Below are 22,971 nucleotides of genomic sequence, written 5' to 3' on the forward strand. Positions count from 1 at the left end.
TCATCCTGAAATAAATGGTACAATATAAATTAGTAGCTTCTATTGCATATATATAATAATATACAAATTACCGAATACGATAATTAATGTACTTTCATAAGAACGGATGTGTCCAATAATTTTTTGTGATGTTAAAAAAATAAAAACTTATCTTAATTACTACATATGAGTGTAAAATCAATTGCCCCATAGTGGCTGTATTATGGCACAATGAATCATTCTCGGATGAATGTCCACACAGGAAATTTAACAGACACTTATAATAGTTTCCTCAGTTTGGCGATTTGATAATATTTCTAAAAATTAATTATTGATTTATCAATTATTGATTATTATTGAGTTTTTTTGTTACAACAATGGCATTTGTTTTTTTTTAGTTTAGATACAGAGTAATTGTATATCTACCTTTTTTGTTGATTTCGATCAATAAAATTGATAATGAATGTTGAACTTTATACGTATAAATTATCAAAAGAGTTAATTTAAAAATATTTATAATTTTATAATATCAAATATGTAATATATTCAAATAATAATAAATTTGCAATTATAATATTTATATGAATAAGGTCAAATAATATTGATACTGTAATGCGTTAACAATAGTAGTAAAATATAAGGCATGAAATAATTTAAAATTAACAGAAAATAATTAATTCTCTTAGGGACAAATTATTATTTTTATTTTGTAGCGTATTATCTTTTGTATAATACATATTTAAAAAATGCAGGATTTCTGGAACATTTTCAAAATTTAAGCCTTAAAAGTTATACTTTATACATCCATACAATTTTAAAAAAGTTATTGCAATATAAAGTTTAAAATAGAAAATCTAAAAACGACAAATAAATTATATTAAAATAATTAACTTAGTTAAATTTATATTCATAAAAATAGTATGTTGTTAATAACTACAAAAGAAACGGCGTTAGGGCAATTTTTTTTCTTTAAATTGTAGAAAGTAAAAAGAGTTTTAATTTAACATATATTTAATAATCTCAATGTTTCCAGAATATTTTCAAAAATTAAATAGAAATAATTAACTTTTTACGCAAAATTTGCTATTTTGAAACTCTCTGTGGGTAGTTTTACTAGCCTGATCAGATTTCAAAGAAAAAAAAATCTTAATGAAAGATAATTATATAAGGATATAATAAAAAATTATTTTGATTAATAAGTTTTTCAAAAGATTTATAGAAAATTTAAGTAAAAAAAAATTTAAAAATAACGAAACTATGAATAAACTTAAAATAAAATGAGATGAAAGTTTTAAGGGTATAAAATAAAATATAGTATAGTAAAATATGATGGAATAATATAATAATATGGTAATATAATATGTGGTTAAATACGGCAAAATATGTCAGGGTATAATGATATAAATAAAGAGCGGTTTCAAAAAGGTGAACAGTGGCTGAGCACATAAGGGTAATGGTCAAATAAATTAAATGAACACAAACGTTTATGACAAGAGAGTAGATTGATCTGGGGGGTTAGACAATATTGAATAAATAATGTTAAATATCCCTTTAAAAATTGTATAACTTTTCTTAATGGTTTATTACGTGATAGATTTGTTTGTGGTTTGAAAGTATAAATAAAACTTGTGCTTACCTTATATCCTATGTAACGTAACAAATTTCTAAACAATCAAAATTCATTTTAAATTTCACACACTGTTTCACACTATGCGTTGTATAGTCAATATGACTGTTTAAATAAACGATTTAATTTTAAATAATACGAGGTCGTTACACAAAATCTATGACTGGTAAAAAACTTATTATTATAATTTAATAATGTACCCATATTACATTTCCATTGAATAAATAGCACAGTGGGGTTGCAGTACAGTGTGAGCATGGCATTGTTGGGACAAGTATAGATGATATCTGACAGTGATTAAAATCACTATCATAAGAAATCATATAGAAGATAAGTCGTCGGGACAAATTTTTTTTTTTAACTTATAGTACATAACATTATCTTTATTGTAGTATATATTTAAAGCTCGGAGAATTTCCGAAACATTTTCAAAACTTAAGTTGAAAAATTTTAATATTTGTGCAGATGTTGCTATTTTGAATCCTCCCCTGTGCCCAGATAAAGGGTCAGATTTTCAAAACATTTATATAAAATGAAAGAAAAATATCTAAGGTTACAATATAAAAAAAACCAGCACAGTGGGAACGTATATATATAAAGGGAAATGGTTTTACTTTAAAAAAAAAATACATCGAATGAAAGAGGTATATAAATAGTATTTATCATGAAGAAATTATATTAATCCATATATTTTTCAAAAATTTATAGTATTCTAAAGTTATAAATGTAATATATAAAATGAAGAAATTTCATCGTGAAGATAAAATAAAGTCCGAAATTGTTTTTTTCCATAATGCAGTATATTACATTATCTTTAATTCGAGATATATATAAAAATGACAGTATTTCCGAGACATTTTCATAAGTTAATTTTTTTTGAAAAAGTTGTCATTTTGAATCCTCCCTGTGAGTAGATAAAGGGTCAGATTTAAAAAAAACCCAGCACAAGGGGTCGCGGCACAGTGGTGCCGTGGTATAGCTGAATCAAGTATAACGATAACTGGCAGTGATTAAAATCACTACCAAAAATAAACGCTTCGATGCAAATCTTTAGATAGTGTTTAATTTTAAAAAAATTAGTGTTTTATTCCAAAACCTACATGATCTGCTGGTTCCTTATTAATATCTCGATTAAGATAAAGCATATCGAATGAAAAAGGGTTTATTAAAAAATATTATTTCTCATAAAAAAATTGTGTGGATCCATACACTTTTCAATAAGTTATAGCATTATAAAGTTAAATATAATATAAAAAAAAAAATCGAGAATTTTCACACGAAAACAGCATTTGATAGCCATTTTCACCATGAAGACAAATCCAGAAGTCAAATTTTTTTTTTTCAAATTTAAGATATATATAAAAGTGTCAGACCTTCCGGAACATTTTCAAAAGTTAATTTTTTGTTAAAAAGTTGTCTTTTTAAATCCCTCCCTGTAGGAAGATAAAAGGTCAAATTTTCAAAAAAAATATACCAAATGAAAGGTAATGATATTATGCATCTATATAAAAAAGAGTTATAATTATATGTTTTGAAAAAGTTATGGCACTTTTAAGTAAAAAAAATTGAAAAAATTTCGAAAATTAGCGATTTTTAAATTTGTAATTTTTTTGAACATTTCCCCCATTTACGGGGAACGGGGGAATTTTTTTCAACTTTTGAGGGTAATGTCTTCGACTAGATACAATTTGTGATCTTTTGACGTATCATTGAAATAAATCGGTTCGGTGAGAGCTGAGAAAAAGAGGTAACAGACACAAAAAAAAAAAAAAAACCCAGCACAGGGGGGTCGCGGCACAGTTGTGACGTGGTATAGTTGGATCAAGTATAATGATATCTGACAGTGATTAAAATCACTATCAAAAATAAACGCTTCGATGCAAATCTTTAGATAGTGTTTAATTTTAAAAAAATTGGTGTTTTATTCCAAAAGCTACTTGATCTGCTGGTTNATCTGACAGTAATTAAAATCACTATAAAAAAAAACGCTTCGATGCAAATTTTTAGATAGTGTTTAATTTTAAAAAATTCATCATCTATAAAAAAAAAATTATATTGATATGTTCATTTTTGAAAAAGTTACCGCACATTTTAGTAAAAATAATTGAAAAAATTCCGAAAATTAGCGATTTTTAAATTTGTAATTTTTTGGAGGTTTTCCCCATTTACAGGGAACGGGGGAATTTTTTTCAATTATTAAGGGTAATGTCTTCGACTAGATACGATTTGTTTTCTTTTGACATATTTTTCATCAAAATCGGTTCAGTGAGAGCTGAGATTGAGTGTATACAGACAAAAAAAAAAAAAAAAAAACATCATAGTAAAACCAATACCTTCCCAGCTTCGCATCGAAGCTAAAAATTTTATCAAATGATAAGGTAAAGACATCATTCATCTATAAAAAAAAAATCATAGTGATTTTACACAAAATCTATGACTGGTTTTCATATGTAAAAAATTCTATACACTCTATATTTTTATTTTAAAATCATAATATTGGTAATTTTTGAAAAAGTTATGGAAGTTTTAAGTAAAATTAATTGAAAATATTTCTAAAATTAACAATTTTTAAATTTGTAATTGTTTTGGAGATTTACTCCGTTTACTAGGAACGAGAGAAATTTTTTCAATTTTTGAGGGTAATGTCTTTGATTAGATACCATTTGTGATCTTTTGACGTATCGTTGAAAGAAATCAGTTCGGTAAGAGCTGAGAAAAAGTGGTAACAGAACCAAAAAAAAACACAACATAATAAAATTAATACCTCTCAGCTTCGCATCAAAGCTAAAAGAGTTACATTACATAATTATTATATTCAAAAATATAATATTTTTGTGTTAAAATTCTTGATATTGTATTTTAATTTCTTTTTATATACCTTAAAAGAAGGTCCACTGTTTTTCATGAAAATTGTATAAAACTAATTGTCATAGAATATAAAGTTAAACTTATTTCAATTTTTTTTTTTCTTTAAAGTCGAAAAAATTAATTTTAACATTTGAATCAGCTTAAATTGCAATTTATAAAAAAAACGAATGCGAAGAACGTTTGATGATTCATTAAAAACCATTGCCTATGGCAATTATTTTTTGCAATTTTTCCTTAATTCTTTCGAGTTAGAATTTTGCTTTTGAATAATTCACCAAATTGAAAATGTTAGGCTACATAAAGAAATCGAGACATTAAATAATAAAGTAAGCAATCTTGAAACTAATGAATCGTCATCTACTATTATTGGATCAGTCTTGCAGGAGTTGTTTGAGCGTGAAAGATGTTCTAATATTATTGTATATGATGTACCAGAATCCTCGTCTGCTAATATTAGTGAAAGAGTTACTAATGATAGGCAGTCTATTTGTAATTTTCTACAACCTATTGGTTTGGAGATCCCTGCAAAATCTAAAATAATTCGGCTTGGTAAACCCCGCCCTGGAACCAATCGTCCTATCAAAATTATTTGTGATACCAAAGAGACCGTAACGCGTCTTCTTTTTGAATTGAATACTCAAAAAAGGTCTGATCAACACCACTCCTTTGGTAACTTCCGTTTTGTACGTGATAAAACTCATAAGCAACGACAAGCCCTACGTTCCTGTCACGACGAACTTGATTTAAGAACTCGTAATGGCGAATCAAATTTGAAAATTATCTTCGTCAATGGTGAACCGAAAGTTTCAAAGTCGCTTCCAAAAAACGGAGTAAATCGTCCACAAGCAACTCAAGCATAACAAACTCAGTTACCAACTTACCTGTCAATGGATTTTATCAAAATTGTCGTGGCCTACCATCTAAATTAAGTAATTTTAAATGTAATGTGTCTTCTTATAATTATTTGTTTATTGTCTTAACTGAAACATGGTTAACTAATGGTATCCATAATAATGAACTTGGTATGATTAATTATAATTTATTTCGTTGCGATAGATGTACTCAAAGTAGTACTCATTTGCGCGGTGGAGGTGTACTCATTGGTATTAGAAAAGATATTCCCTCGTTTCGTTTACATGTCCCTTTCAATAACGTTGAGCAAGTTTTCGTTCAATTTTCAATTGGTTCAGATAGATTTATTATTGGTAGTGTTTATATTCCCCTAAACTCCTGTGCTAGTATTTATGATACCCATTCACAAACTTTGGAGACAATTTTTTAAAAATATTCAAACCATACCTACATTTTTTGTGGGGATTATAATTTACCGGAAATTACTTGGGATAATGACGATTTTGGTTTGCTTTACAGTTATAATTCATCTCACGGACACATAGTATTCCTGAAACTTTTATAACTCATCATTTTTTTCAAAAAAACAATATTTTTAATAAACATGGTTCTCTTCTTGATTTAGTTTTTTGCAATAATAATAACTTCATAGTGGACATCTCTAATGAGCCACTAGTGCCTCTTGATTCTTACCATCCTGCCTTAACTATTTCCTCACCTTCTTGTTTTAAATTACCATTCTGTAATCGTGTTCATGAATTTTTTAATTTCAAAAAATCTGATTTTCTTAGTATTTGCTCTTTTATAGGTCAGTTTGATTGGCATGCTACCATGATGTTGACTCTGCAATGAATGTGTTGTACGATGTACTGCACCGTTCTATTATTGATTTCGTCCCTAAATGTATTTTTCGTGAATCTACTTTTCCTATTTGGTTTTCTAAAGAACTAAAAAATACTTTATTTTTAAAAAAACAAGCTCACTTTTATTACAAATCATGTCCTAGTGTAGATACCTATAAAAAATTTTCATTTTTACGTGCAAAGTTCAAATTTGAATCCAAAAAACTACACCGTTTATACGTCAAAAACATCGAATCCTCATTTAAAATCAACTCTCGTAATTTTTGGAAATTTGTAAATAACAACAACCATTCAAATAACATTCCTAAAGAATTATTCTATAATGGAGCAATTTCGTCCAACGAACAAGAAACGGCCGAATTATTCGCCTCCTATTTTTCCTCTGTATACTCCTCTAATAATTTTGATCTCGATACCGACAAACTGAGTTTACCGACCTTTGATTTGCCAAATAATATCATCTTTAGTGTTGAGGACGTTCTAGAAAATCTTACAGCTTTGCGTGGTAATTGGTCTGTCGGTCCTGATGGAATTTGTGGTGAATACTTTTACTAGTTAAGACATATAATTCATACCCATTATGGCTCATATTCAGAAAATCCTTGGATAGTGGTGTTTTCCCATCAATCTTAAAATCCAGTTCTATGTCTCCTATTCCTAAAGCTGGCAATCCCTCAGTTATTTCAAATTAAGACCAATTTCTATACAATCGCATGTCTCTAAAATTTTTGAAAAAATTATTTTAAGTAAACTTCAAACTTCTGTCAACAAAGTAATTATTGAAGAACAACATGGTTTTTTTCCGGAACGTTCTACCACTACCTGCAATATTGTATTTACAAATTATGTTTTTAATGCATTCCAACAGCGATCGCAGGTTGATGTCATATATACTGACTTCAAAAAGGCGTTCGACTCCATAAATCATAACGTGTTGATTACAGTTCTTAAAACTATAGGTTTCGGTGAACCTCTTTTATCTTGGTTTCACTCATATCTCCTCAATAGATATCAATGGGTAAAAGTACATGGCACTAGATCCAATTTACTTTTGGCCTCATCGGGAGTTCCTCAAGGGGGGCATCTATCGCCCCTTTTATTTTCCCTTCTTGTAAATGGAGTCAGCCGTACCTTAGAGAATTGCAAGTTGCTTTGTTTTGCTGACGACATGAAACTCTTCATGCAAATCAATTCACCTGAGGAATGTATTAATCTTCAGCACGATTTAAACCGATTTAAAATCTGGTTTGAAGTGCTGGGTTTATCATTAAATATTTCCAAATGCCAAGTCATATCTTTTACACGCTCTCAATCTCCCATAGTACATTGTTACTTCATCGGCAATACCAAAATTACACGTGTTAATGAAACCATTCTTGACCTTGGCTTCAAATTTAATACTTCTTTAGATCCTAAGCCCCATATCGAGATGATTTGTTGTAAGGCGTTTAAAGTTCTTAGTTTTATTATGAGGGTATCATCGGACTTTAAGCTTAAAGATGTGATAAAAACACTCTACTGCGCATTAGTCCGCCCAATCTTAGAATATGGGTCTATCATCTGGAATCCGCATACAGCTACGGACTCCTACTTGATTGAAAGAGTACAACGTAGATTTCTGCGGTTTGCTGGCTTTGTATTAAAAATTCCTCATACCGACCACGAATATGCACCCATTTCTCATCACTTAAATCTAAATTCACTAGCTGATCGCCGTAATATATTAGGTACTGAGTTTTTAGAAAATTTGCTTAATGGTAAAGTGGACTCGCCATCTATTTTATATTTAATCAATTTCAAAGTTCCTCAAAGACAATCAAGACATCATTCACCATTTTTCATCCCTTTCTGCAACACCAATTATGTGTCTAATGAGCCAATAAGACGCCTGATGAAAAATGCCAATGAGGACCCCTCTTTCAATATTATTTAAAAGTAACTCATACCACAAATATTGTATACTACTTCTAATTTTACAAATGTTCATGTTTTTTTTCTTTTTATGTTTGCTATATGTTTTACTTTTGTATATATATATATATTAAGGTAACTAAAAAAATATTTTGTATCACAAGGGCTCAGCCCGTATAAATAAATAAATAAATATAATATATAACATTAACATGTTTCTTTTTTACATATTATGTAAACGTCAAAATAATTTATGTTCTATTCATCTGTATTAATCTCTGTGTTTCATGCTTATTCATCAATAAACAATTATACTAAAAATTCGACAGTGACGATTTTTGGGGGTAAAAAAATATTATAAAAAGACAGGGCAAACCCTTGCTCCCGGCTGTTCTTTTCGTACTCCGTATTAAGCTATGCGAACGTCGTGATCGTCATTGTCGAAGTTTTTATGTGTTAATTTGTGAACTAAAAATTTGAACTTGTGTTACTTTATTTATAATTTTTACCAATATCATCACTAAAGATATTATAAGAACCAGAGAATTTACTAGGTAAGATTTTTTTAAATCCATAAGAAAATTTACATTGTTATTTTATGACCCTCGAATTACACCCCGAATCAAAAGTAACTCTCACTCACATTTTTATTTCCAACAACAATAATATTCTGACTTTTCCTTTTACCCTTAAATTTTCATATAATTTTTATTAATTTTTGAGTTACGACAAAAATTTATTAAAGACATAATTCCAGGCACACGTCACTAAACGCTTTTAAAAATGTGTGAAACCTGCTGGGTTGAACGCCATGACAGCTTGTTACGGTTTAAAGAACTATATTTACCAATTATAAACATTTTAAGGGAACTCGAACAAAATTATAATTTAGAAACATTACAACTTGCATTTCAACTTTCAAAAACTACCTCCAAATTTTCTTACAAAATTAGATCCAAGTTGTGATGACTTTAAAAAATACATCGATTTTTACAAAAGCCTTTTTACCTACTTATGAAACATTTGAATCAGAATTGAAGGTCTGGATGGATAAATGGATAGCTGTACCCTGTTTGTGTGTTCATTTAACTAAAATTTAAAAGGAGGACACTACAGGTGTCAGGAGTAGACAAATATAATATGGAAGATTATTAAAAGATGTTGAGAGTATTCATATATTAATACTTCTATATAAGAATATTGTACAAACATAAAATATCACTAAAATTAATGTTAGTAAAACTTAACTAAAATAGAAATATATATATATATACATTAATAGATTATTTAATGGTAATTTAAAATGATACAATAAAGGCGACCTGTATATCCACAGATGGCAGTGACCTGGTTTGCGGCAAAATTGTATGTCTTGCTAATAACAAGAACAGAATGGCAGGAAAACGACGATTAACCTTAACCAAAAGTTAGTGTGTTTTGAGTATCACTTTATATGTAAAGAACTGGTTTGCGAAATTATGAGTGTATATACACCCTTTTGCGATAGTTCAAAAAGAACACAAAATAAAAAAAAAGAAACGATAATATACTGTTCAGTTTGGTATCAACGATACTCGAGCGAGCGTTTAATTGCGAATGAATAATAATGACTTGTTTTAACGAGTCGCGTGGAACTCGTCCAATTATTTTTACCAGCGGTCAGTCACATATTGATGGGGCGGTCACAACAAAGACACCATATGACTGTATACGCAACATACCCTATTAAGAATTACCGAAATTAGCAATCGATACTTTAGACGTTATGTCAAAAGATCTTTATCCAAACATTTGATGTTTAATATCAATACAACACTCCCAATGTCGACTTCTTCAGCAGAACGTTCATTTTCAACTTTGAAACTATTTAAAACGTATTTCAGGAATAATTGCGGCGAAGATCGTCTAACAGGTTTAGCTTTATTATCAGTCCACCGAAATATTCCAATAAATATTGAAGAAATTATCAATACATTTTCCAAAATGCCAAGCAAGGTTGACTTTGTTCTATGATTTTAATTATTTGTTTCATTAGTTTCATTACAATAAAAGTTTTAATTATTACAGTAAAATATTTTCATTTTATAATTATATAATTATGTACTTTTTTGTAATATGCATTAAAATTATTTATTGTATGATAAAAATTTTAATCCCCCCTCCCGAAAATTGATTCTGAATACGTGCCTGCCCTAATGTGTTTGTTATGATACTGATATTGATATTGATTATCTAAGTAATAAACTATGATAATTATTGCCAAGTAAAAATTGTCATGCTATTACATATGGCCAAATAAAATCAATATTATCTGTTAAGGAATAAATTAAAATATTTTAAAACATTCATGTAAATAATAAAATACACATAAGTAATAATATAAATTGTCACTGATATGTCAATACTGTAATGATATAATTAATCATTGTCCAAAATAGTATATTAGTTTTTAAGATAACACGTATTAAATAATTTAATAAAGAGATAATATTAACGTTTCTGAAACTTCTTGCACATGAATATAGCTATAAAAATTAACAAAAACAGGGTTATAAAAGGGACCAAAATAGGTTAATCTAGCTCATTTTTTCTTGATCTATGCAGGCTTTCAGTTCTATCAATATTCATGCAGTTAATTTATCTTAATTGTTTACCCTCGTACTCATAACCGAGAAATATCATTATTAAAAACAAATAGTAACTTTCCTCTCTATACTCTCTTCTCCTATTTTAATTTTACTTCTATTCTTTCTTTTTCAGTTACGCTTAAAAATAAAACATTATTATTTAATGAACAAATAAATTTAAAATAAAAGATTCACCAAAACAAAATTCACTTAAAATTTATTTTAATTTCCGTCTGATTTAAAAAAATATTCTAGTTCAAAAAAATTTAAAAAAAAACAAGTGTTTTTAAATGGAAAAATATTTTAAGTTCAAATTAAATTTTAAAAAAAGTTCTAGAGAGTAAAAATCTTCAGTAGAGTATCAATAATTTTGTGTATTTTTAAATTATCGAAAAAACTGATTTTAATAAGAAAAAATGGATTTTTGAAGTCAGAGGAGGGTAGTGTAGCGATCCCTAGTGTGATCTTCGCAGCTGTAGATTTTATTTAATTGTTAAATGCGATTGGCCGGTGATTCCACATAAAGGCGCTACTTTGAATCTGTACAATAATCAGATTATATTCCCTAATTAATTGTTTATTTTGTGTATAAAAGAAGAGAATCCTGTTTGGAGATCTTGTAAATTCAAAATAATTCAAATGTATTTGATTAATTAAAGTTTATGTTTAAAAGAAAACCTCGTGACAATGGGAGGTGACACTTTTTCTTCCTATAAGAGAAAGTAATGAACGAAATAAAACAGGGATAAGGAAATGTTGTACAAGTTATCAATGATCGATCATAATCAAAATGATGTCCAGGCCTTAGCTAACAAATGATTTTCGCCCATAGTTTGGTTGCCAAGTGAAAATTATGCAGCCATTACAATTCGAATCACACAAACAAAAATGACATGTAAGTGACTGGAGAGGGAGATTGTAATTATTGATGAAATACATTTTAAAAAACAGCCACAACCGCGACGAATACATATCATTTAACTGCAAGGGAAATAACGCCGACAACATTGCATGTATCCGATTGGCACTTGGGATCGGTTGAATCGTAAACAGGTACTATAGTGGTCAGCTGGGTGAGTTCTTATTACGATAGCAAGTTTGTATGGTACAGAACGCCTTTAGAAGGATCTAGTTGACCAGTTGTTATAAAGATCATTGATTATATTATTTCGTGGGACAGCTTATCACCAGCATCTTGCTTTACTCACCCCCTTGCGCACCCATCACAGCAAATCGATGACCTCCGTGTCGGTTTTCATCCATGTACAATTCATTGTCATAAGTCAGTCAGTCGTTTTTGTTTTACGTGTCACTCCTTTTCTGTTGCAAGCGCCTTCGCTTGAATAGTAAATTATTCGGCCATTGTACGGCATAGTTTTTTATTTCTTGTTTATTGCACCCTTGTGCTCAATGTTTACGTGCCCTTGCACGCCACTAGTGATTGGGCCCTGACCATCACTAAATATCTTCATTGTCGTAGTCGCCTTTTCGCGGTCTGTTCTCATCTGCCATTACGTACCTGGATTTACACTCTGACTCGTCATACTCAGATGTTCGACACCATTACCACAAGATCTCATACAGTCCACTCATCATCACCAACACCGTCATCTATACAGCTGAGTTTTATATTATTTTTAATGTTAATTATTGTTTGTTCTAATTGAGATTTATTATTTTGTTTTATGCCGCTTCACCGGCCACTAGTATTTAAGGGCCCCCCGTTACCCCTTAAATTTAAGATACTCTCTGAGGAATTTCTAATATATGTGATTATTTGTTATTTAATTATTGTCTACTCTCGTTTACTTATTGGATGTATAGTTAGCTGTCATCTCCTAGGTGACCCACTCTCACATCATTANTTGATATATAGTTACCCGTCATCTCCTAGGTGACCCACTCACATCATTATTAACGCTTTTTTAAACAGGCTTAAGGTAAAACGGCATTCTAGTGCGGTGCACAGCTAGCCGTCCTACGGTCTAGCTGCCTCGTACACAACAAAGTTAGTAGTAAACGATTGATAATTATCAATTATAATAATTATAATTATTGTACACAAGAGAAAATATGAAGGGGGATACAATTTGATTAAGTTATTACTGAATTTCAATGTCTAAATAGTAGTTTTAATTCACCACGAAATTAATTTCTCACAAAAAATAACATTAAATTACTAATTCTTTAGTAGTTACACTTAGATATACGTTTTAGCATTAAAGAAATAAATAAACAAATACGCAGGCACTATAGGAAACTGCCTACAACGGCAAATATTGAAGGTAGACAAATTTATAAAAGGTGAGTTATGTTTTTATTGTTGTTATGACATATTGACTTCCTAATAACTATCATAATAGTTTTCATTAATTGTGTATTAATGATATGTATATTGATAGCTTTATTATATTCATATTGTCATAAATCGACTAGTGTTTGCGTAGTTCCATTATGGTGCGCTATTAATTTACGTTTATTTTTTGTTAAATATTCTTATTATTTTGTGAATATGAGTGAAATTAGAAAACGGTTAAGTGATGATTTATACAAAAATATTGTCAAATTAAAAAGTGATTAAAAAGACTACAAAATGTTTTAAATCAAACATCGAAGTAAACTAATTTTTTTGACAAACCTGTTACAACTATCGCCGGCCGATCACCCAGAGATTAAACAATACCTTTTTTTTTGCTATTAATTAAGCTATTTAATAATATTTTAATAATAATGTAATAATATTCATTTCAATTAAACGGGCGACCCCTTACTTGAAGAATGTTTCACACAAATAAATGTTATATATATATATATATATACAATAAATATTTTTAACCGATCCAACATGTTGATTGATTTTTTCCACTCGTGTTTGACTCGAGACGCTTTCAAATGTTCAGTAGGTCGCTACCATACGATACGCCTCAGCCTCGCCAATTACACGTTAATCCTCAATAACGTGAACCAAAACCGTAATTTCAAACAAAAACCGCAATATTATACCGTCGAACAAACAATATTCTCGGTCACCGATAATTTTAGTTATAACAAAACGAGAATAATTATAACAGGCAACAAACTCAAAGGCAGCACTTAATTTACGCTGTGTAACTGATCATAGCAAAAAAAAAAAAATAGGAACAATAACTGGTTTTTTTTGGCAAGTGCCGGCGCAACAAGTTGGTGATGAAAATGGCTGATAAGAACTAATTGTCTCCACCACGCCTTATCGTCTGGCTTGAACATGCTCCCCCTTTGAGAAGACGGGATCTTTGCAAACATGATGGTACACAGAACCGCAGGTTGGAGTATTGATCCGATATTATATGATATGTGTTTAACAGGCCGAATGAACAAAATCATGGAGCTTCAAATAACTAATTAACTAACATAGATGATTTGGAACACATTACAATGGTATAAAATAAAAAAATAAAAAATCTAATAGGTAAGAACCGAGGGTAACCTTGCTGATGACTTTAACTATTATAGTTTCATTGATTACTGTGATGGCTATGTGATAAAGAATAAATACGAATAAAGAACAATAAAATACAAATAAGAAAAGATAAATACAAATAATGTTGAGTATATAGTGACATAGAACATGGACAATATTTTAATCATTAATTGAAGCAACTAACTTAACGACTGGCCGCTTGAGAATGCCGTGAGTTGTCAAAACATTCGCAGTTCGGACTACGTTATCTAAACCTGGATAGACTTTGGTAACTCTACCGATACTCCATATTAATGGTGGTAGATTATCCTGTTTAATGATCACTGGATCATTTACTTTAATATTAGGTAAAGTAACCAAGTATTCAGTAGACCATCTTTTTCAGAAACTCTGGCCTAATTGCTGTACCAATATTCAGCGATTAATCAAGTTGATTCTTAGGCCGGTAAAATCAGGGACCGGAACATCTAATAGTGGTCTACCTATTAAAAAATGTCCTGGAGTGAGACATTGTACATCCGCGGGATCTTGGGACATGGGTGTCAATGGTCGGGATTTAAGTATAGACTCAATCCTTATTACTTGAGTGTTCATTTTCTCGTAAGTTAAAACAGTATTTCCTACCGTACGGACTTATAAAGTTTTGGTGGATTTCACCGATACCTCCCACAAACCACCGAAATGAGGAGCACCGGAAGGATTAAAATGCCATTGACAAGGAAAGGCATTTATAAATTTACTTTGGTGTTCTTCTGACACAAATAACTTCTTTAATTCTTGATTAGCGCCAACAAAGTTAGTACCGCAGTCAGAGTAAATTTCAAAAGGCAAGCTGCGTCTTCCGGAAATCTGCTCAATGCGTCTAAAAATGCCTTGGTTGAAAAGTCCCAAACTACTTCCAAATGAACTACCTTTACGGTCATACACACAAAAAATGTCAAGTAGATTTTATATATTCTTGCTTTCCTCAGGTTAGTTTCTTTCATAATGAGAGGATCGGCGAAATCAATTCCTACTCGCGAAAAGGGAGGACTGACCGTTACCTGAAACGCGGGTAAATCCGCCATCACCGACTGAGGACTGGCTCCTTTCCTTCGTATACACGTGATACACTACGCTACAAACACTGCTGGTGCTAAAAAACCTAAAGGATCGAAGATACGTGCTATTGTAGACAATACACTTCTCTTGGTATGTACTTTTACTGTTTCAATATCATAGTGGACTTCATAAGCGAATTCATCGGTAGCTGTGACCCAGACCAGACCCAATACCTTAACCATAGCCGGATCATTTTGATCGAAGCTCATTTTTTCCGTTGCTCTGTCGTCCTTAGAACCGCTTCCAATACTTCCGTTGTATTACTAGTCCATTTTTTTAGAGCAAATCCTCCCCCGTGAAGAACTGAACTTAAATCCGACTGCAACCTCTTGTACAACCTCAGTACCTCTTCAACGGTGTTACAGCCGGTACATATATCATCGACATACGTGAGATCACAAAGGGCTTGCTGTACGTCAGGATAACCCTTCGCGTCATCTTCTGCTAATTGTCGTAGTACTCGTAACGTAAGAAATGGTGCTGAATTTACCCCGTAAGTAATCGTGTTTAATTGATAATCCCGTAAAGAATCTGTTGTCGAGGGTCGCCACACTATATGTTGAAACCGTATGTCATCTTGTCGCATTAAAACCTGACGATACATTTTACAAATATCAGCAGTGAATGCATACCTCAGAGTGCGAAACCTAATCAAAATGTCAACAATTTCATTTTGCAACTTGGGACCCGTCAATAACCGATCATTCAGTGACTGTCCAGAATAGAGTTTTTGCTGATGCGTCAAAAACTACCCGCAGAGAAATGTTGTCATCAGACTTCATTGAGAACTTGACGACCGCGTGATGTAGGATATCATAACATCCATGGCTATCCGTTAATGACATATGCCATAAGGTTTCATATTCCAACATAAATTGGCGATATGTATCATATAATAGTGGATTAGCTTGCAATTTTCGTTCAACATTTTGAAGACGGCGCACTGCTAACTGACGACTTCCTTGTAACACTTCTTCATTGTTTTCTTGTCGGAATGCCACTTTGTACCTGCCATACACTGTGTGAGTACAATTCTTCTTGAATTCGACTTCACATTTACCATCTTCTGTGTCCTCAACTTTACTCGCGGTAGGTTCTTCTAGAGTCCAAAACTTTTCCAATAATTCTTCCAAAGAAACGTGTAATGAAGAGAGCATTGAACAATGCGGGCGATAGGATGTACTCGTACTCTTCACTCCTCCTATTAAAACCCAATCGAACACAGAACCAAATGCCATTGGCAACGTTTTGCTAACCATTATACGTTTACCGTCCATAACGTCAGAAAATAAATCTGCTCCGAGTAGTACATCTACTGGACCCGGCTGGTAAAACCCAAGATCTGGAAGTGCTAAATGAGAATATTTATTTTGAATGTCGGGAATCAATGGTCCATGAGGCATATCACCAGTAATCTTTGGCAGTATCCACGCATTAAGATGTAATCTTGGTTCGCTCGCATGTCGAGGAGTTAAAATGCACTGAACAAGGCTATCTATACCGGGTACATTCACACTTGGTAAACCTGAGATAGATGCGGTCCATTTGTTCCACATGAGGCCCAATCATTGGGCGCATTCAGTGGTCATTGCACTTATCTGGGAGGCTGAATCAATTAAAATTCTTAAATTTTGTACACAACCCCAACTGTCATGAGCATGTGCTAGAGCGGTGTCTAATATTACCGTGTTATGTGTGGCAGAGAACCCTAAAGTGTAGTGGGGACAATGCTTGCTTGAGAGGGTGCCTCCTTTGAATCCCGATGTAATAAAGAGTGATGGCGGAAGGAACACCTATTACACTTCGCAGCTTTACATTTCATAGCTAAGTGGGGAGCACCAAGACAAATATAACACAACCGATTAGCTTTAACTACAGCAAAACGATCCGCAATAGACAAAGACTTACACTTTTCACAAGCAAGTAAATTATGATTGGCTTCGCACACAAAACACTTAATCGATTTATTCATGATTGCGTTATTCTTCTAGTTTGCCATTAAATGTGGGTAGAGGAATTTTTGGTAATAAAGTTCAAAAGTTCAAAGTTGAGAAGGTATTAATTTTACTATGATGTTGTGTTTTCTTTTTTTTTTGTGTGTCTGTTACCACTTTTTCTCAGCTCTCACAGAACCGATTTCTTTCAATGATACGTAAAAAGATCACAAATCGTATATAGTCGAAGACATTACCCTCCAAAATTGAAAAAATTTCCCTCGTTCCTTATAAATGGAGGAAACCTCCAAAAAAATTACAAATTTAAAAATCGCTGATTTTCAAAATTTTCTTTGTGGATGCTTGACGTCTTTACCTATCATTTGGTATATTTTTTTTATAAATTTAACCCTTTACCAGCCCACAGGGGGGGATTTAAAATGACAACTTTTTCACAAAAAATGAATTTTTTAAACTTGATTTTTGAAAATATTCCGGAAGGTCTAACACTTTTATATATATCTTAAATTAAAGCTAAGGTAATATACTTTATCATGAAAAAAAAAATTTTGGACTTTATTTTATCTTCACGGTGAAAATGGCTACAGAATGCTATTTTTGTGTGAAAATTTTCGATATTGTATTTTACATTTTTAATTTTATTATGCTATAACTATTTGAAAAATGTATGGATCAATACCATTTTTTCATGAGAAGTAGTATTTATATACATCTTTCAGTCGACATACCGTTTTTTAAATCGGACCATTTCCCTATATACAAGGGGGGTTTAAATCTAAAAATGCATGTAGAAAGTAGAACTTTTTCAACTTAACTTTTGAAAGTGTTCCGGGAAGTCTAACACTTTTATATATATATTAAATTAAAGCTAATGTAATATACTTTATGATGGTAAAAAAAATTTTCAGACTTTATTTTATCTTCATGGTGAAAACAGACATCAAAGTTAATAAAAAAAATACGATTTTTGTAAAAAAATTCTTTTTTATATTTTTAACTTTATAATGCTATAACTTTTTGAAAGATGTATGGATCAATATAATTCTTATTTTTATAGATGCATGATGTCTTTACCTAATAAGATTTGCATCGAAGCGTTTTTTTTTTATAGTGATTTTAATCACTGTCAGATATCATTATACTTGATCCAACTATGCCGCGACCCCCCTGTGCTGGGTTTTTAACAACAACATGATACGAGTCAAAATAAAACTTTCTCACGACCAGTAAAATTTTTTTTTTATTTTTTATGCACAAACAAAATTATTTAAAATTAAATCAATTGATTGTTGTATTCCGTAGTGATATGTGCGTGTTCTATTGTTCTCTGTTATTTTATTTTTCTCTAACCTTAAAAATTGTGCAATTATCTCAAAATTAATACCATTCGATCCGTTTTGTTACACTGATGCTTTATCTACCGTCTTTTGAAAGTTGCTGATTGTTACAAATATTTTTCATAAAAATACCAAACACCCCCTTCCAATATTTTTTGTGGATCTTGAACCCGCCCAAATCAACAGTGAATTATTCAAATTAACTTCGTTGCTCCATAGCAAAATAAAGGTAGAAGAGCCTCACAAACGTCGTGAAATTATTCAATGTTCAAATTGTCAAGAATACGGTCATTCAAAAGGATATTGTGCTCATCCTCCTAGATGTGTTCGTTGCGCAGACTTCCATCCCACTTCACAGTGTACTAAATCAAAAGATACCCCTCCTACTTGTGCTCTTTGTAAAGGTAACTACACAGCAAACTACCGTGGTTGCTCAGTACACAAAAACTTACAATGGTCAAATCTCAAATCTAACAAACCCCTTAAAAATATTAACACTATTGTAAAAAATCAGGAGTTACGATCCAATGATGGGACTCACTCTACCCCTCTTAACATTTCAGACAATAAAATCTTTCTTAATCTTACTCAAAATACCCAAATCCATAGTTTTTCAAGTAAAGTCGATTCTCAAATAAACTCACCAGAAAATTTATCTAACAACCAATTATCCTCTTTTTTAATAGAGTTCAAACAACTCATTTACCCCTTAATTCAATTACTTACCACTGTAATTAACAAATTAATTCCAAATAATGACAAATAATCAAACTAATAATAAATCTCTTAATATCATTCTTTGGAATGCTAATGGTCTTAAACAAAAAGAATCTGAATTTTTAAACTTTCTCATAGATAATAAAATTGATATAGCTCTAGTCAATGAAACACACTACACAGATAACTCCAAACATTTTTTTCCTGGTTACAATATTTACAAAACAAAACACCCAGATGGTACGGCACATGCGGGTTCTGCAATTCTCATCTCATCCTTAATACAATACCACCTTCTACCAAGTGTACTATTACAGACTGTCCAAGCAACAAATATCTCAATTTCAATAAATCATAATCCTATGATTATTTCAGCAATATACTGTCCTCCTCGACCAAAAATATTTCAGCCCCACTTAGAGCAGCTTATTTCCTCATTAGGACGCAAGTTCATCGCTGGGGGAGATTTTAATGCCAAGCACCCATTATGGGGTAGTCGCGTTGAAAACCCTAGAGGGAGGCTATTTTACAATTCTATTCTATCTTACGGTTTTTCAACTATTTCACCTCCTAGTCCTACTTACTGGCCAACTCATAGGAATAGACTATCCGACTTACTTGATTTTTTTATATCATCAATCTCGGATCATATAAATCACTCTATTCATAATATATGTGACTTATCATCTGATCATTCACCCGTTTTGTTAAAGATTGAAGAATTCCAACACAATCTCCTCCTCGCCCCTCCCTTTCCAAAGGACCTCTAAATTGGAATCAATTTTCCTCAACCTTAGAAAATAGTACTAACTTAAAAATCCCTCTAAAGTCTTGCAACGAAATTGACTCCGCAGCCCAACAATTAGTCAGCTCAATTCAATCAGCTGTACATGAATGTTCTTATGATTCCACTCAAAATTCCAATTAAAATCTTTTCTTTTACCTTCCAATATAAAAATACTAATTGCTGAAAAACGTAACGCCCGCGCCCGTTGACAAAGAACTAGACTTCTCTCAGACAAGTCTACTTTCAATAATCTATCTAACTCCTTAAAAAATAATAATTCAAAAATATTAAAACAACCTCTTTGACACGAAATTCAAATCCCTCAACTCTCAGGACGGTCATTATGGAAAACCACTAAAAATATGCTTAAACTGAAAGATTTTTCCTGTCCTATTAAAAAAATAGATGGTTCGCTTGCCTTATCTGATCTTGACAAATCCAATCTTTTTGGAGAACACCATTCGAATATTTTCACACCTCACCTTGATATTATTCCTAGAAATTCTCAATTAATCAAAATAAATAATTTTTTAGATTCTCCACTACCTATGTCTCTCCCTACTAAACATGTCTCTCCAAATGAAATTGTAAATGTGATTCAAAAATTAAAGTCCAATAAATCACCTGGGCATGACTTGATAACGAATAAGATTTTAAAATATATCCCTAAAAACAATTATTTTAATAACTTTCATATTTAATATGATATTATATTTTTTCATATGTTAAGACTTTCGTATTTCCCTACCATTTGGAAACAGTCCATTATTATTCTTATTCTCAAACCGGGCAAACCCCCCAATATAGCAACCTCATATAGACCAATTAGTCTGCTTCCAGTGCTTGGTAAGCTATTTGAGAAAATCATTTTGAAAAGATTTAAAACCAATCTTAGAATCTCATAAAGTAATACCCAACGCTCAATTCGGGTTCCGTTCAAATCATTCCACTATACAACAAATACACAGGCTAGTCGATATAATATCATCATCCTTTGAAAATAAAGAATATTGTCCGGGAGTCTTTCTCGATGTAGCTCAGGCCTTTGATAGGGTTTCGCATCCCGGCCTACTCTATAAAATTATATCATTTCTCCCTGCTCCCCTATACCTTCTTATTCGCTCGTACCTAGAAAACAGAACCTTTAAAGTTCGTTATGGTAATTCTTATTCCTCTCTTTTTCCCATCCTAGCAGGAGTTCCACAAGGTTGGGTTGGGTTGGGTCGATTTATACAATATTTTCACTTCAGACATCCCCCAAACTCAAAACACCTCCTTGGCTACCTACGCTGATGATACAGCCATTTTATCTTCCAATAAAGACCCAATCGCAGCTTATAATGCTCTTCAACTCCGCCTAGACTTTATAGATAAATGGTCCACAAATTGGAAAATTAAAATCAATACAGACAAATCAGTAAATGTTCCTTTCACTCTCAATAAAAAAAATATGCCTGTTCTCTCCTTCCAAGGAGTTCCTATCTCTTCTTCGACTAAAGTCAAATATCTTGGTATTACACTTGATAAAAGATTAACATGGGGTCCTCATCTCAAATTCAAAAGAAAGCTATTAAACATTAGATCCCACTTATTATGTCCTGTATTAAAATCAAAACTTCCTGTACATAACAAAATAATCATTTATAAGTCAATGTTAAGACCAATTTGGTCTTACGGAGCCCAAATATGGGGTTGTGCCAAAACATCGCAGTTTAAAACAATTGAAGCCTTCCAAGCAATTTCCCTTCGTACAATCACGTCCGCCCCTTGGTATGTCTCCAATCTTACCCTACATAAAGATTTAAACATTGAACCAGTCGATATTTTAATTAAATTATACTATAAAAAGTTTCACTCTAAATTACTTCTACATCCAAATCCATTAAATGCTAACCAACATACAGTTACAATTCCGGACAACCCTCCTCGCCGTCTAAAAAGACGCTGGTGCCGTGACCTTTTAAATTAATATCGTGATAGCTAAATAACCAATTCAAGTCAAAAGGGTCCCATCACTGGATAGCTTCCCTTTTTCCCGTTTTTAAGTCAAATGTGTTATATTCTATTGTTCATCTATTTGCTTATTGTATCTTTTCTTATGTACAGATTGTAAATTTTATTATTTTATAAATAAAAAAAAATAAAAAAATAAAATCATTTAATGCAACTTAAATAACATTACTTTAATTTTGGAAAATGCAGTGCAAAATTTTAATATAAAATATAATTTATTACTTAATATTATTATTTATTAATAAAAGTTTATACAGATAATATTTATTTTTATTTATGATACTGGCCTTTAACATGCATCAATTCAATCCTAATTATAGGGTCTTAAAAGAGTCAATATATGGCCTTATAATAAATCAATGTATAGTTCTTAATATAATAATAAACTGTTTGCTGTGTAATTATATTCACTTAAATAATAAATATAAATAAATTATTTCAGTTGTATAGATTGGTTTGATCATTGTAGTAATCTTTTACTACAATAATAACTAGCAAAATGTAGATAGATTTTAAAATTCAGTATACCGAAAAATTAAAAATAATAGTTTGTTCAGATTATTTAAAAAAAACTGACTATAATATTTGAACTGATAAACAACAGTAAACATCTTATTTTAAAAATAATTAGTGAATTGTTAATTTTAAAGCCTTATATATTGCAGTTCCTTTTGATATTTAATTAAAATACACTACATATAGTAGTTTCTCTTCCATAAAACAATCGAGTTCTCTTAATTACACTTATGATAGATATATATTTTATTTTGGACTGAAGAATAAAATAAATTTCTTTATTAGCTTCGATGCGAAGCTGAGAAGGTATTGGTTTTACTATGATGTGTTTTTTTTTTTTTTTTTTTTTTTTTTTTTT

At 31.1% G+C, this 22,971-nt stretch overlaps 1 protein-coding gene across 1 annotated transcript; it reads right to left on the reverse strand.

Annotated features, from left to right (window-relative positions):
- Window positions 1-15,989: 15,989 nt before the first annotated feature.
- On the reverse strand, window positions 15,990-16,844 carry LOC126895945 (uncharacterized). Its single transcript, XM_050668294.1, has one exon. The coding sequence runs from the start codon at window positions 16,842-16,844 to the stop codon at window positions 15,990-15,992; it is 855 nt and encodes a 284-aa protein (XP_050524251.1).
- Window positions 16,845-22,971: the final 6,127 nt, after the last annotated feature.

Source organism: Daktulosphaira vitifoliae, unplaced genomic scaffold, assembly GCF_025091365.1.
Source record: "Daktulosphaira vitifoliae isolate Bord-2020 unplaced genomic scaffold, ASM2509136v1 Scaffold_1, whole genome shotgun sequence".
Taxonomy (NCBI): Eukaryota; Metazoa; Arthropoda; class Insecta; order Hemiptera; family Phylloxeridae; genus Daktulosphaira; species Daktulosphaira vitifoliae.

What these genes read in the sequence shown, in the direction of transcription:
- LOC126895945 (XM_050668294.1), bottom strand. Translation starts at nt 16,844, where the DNA reads ATGTGGAACAAATGGACCGCATCTATCTCAGGTTTACCAAGTGTGAAT.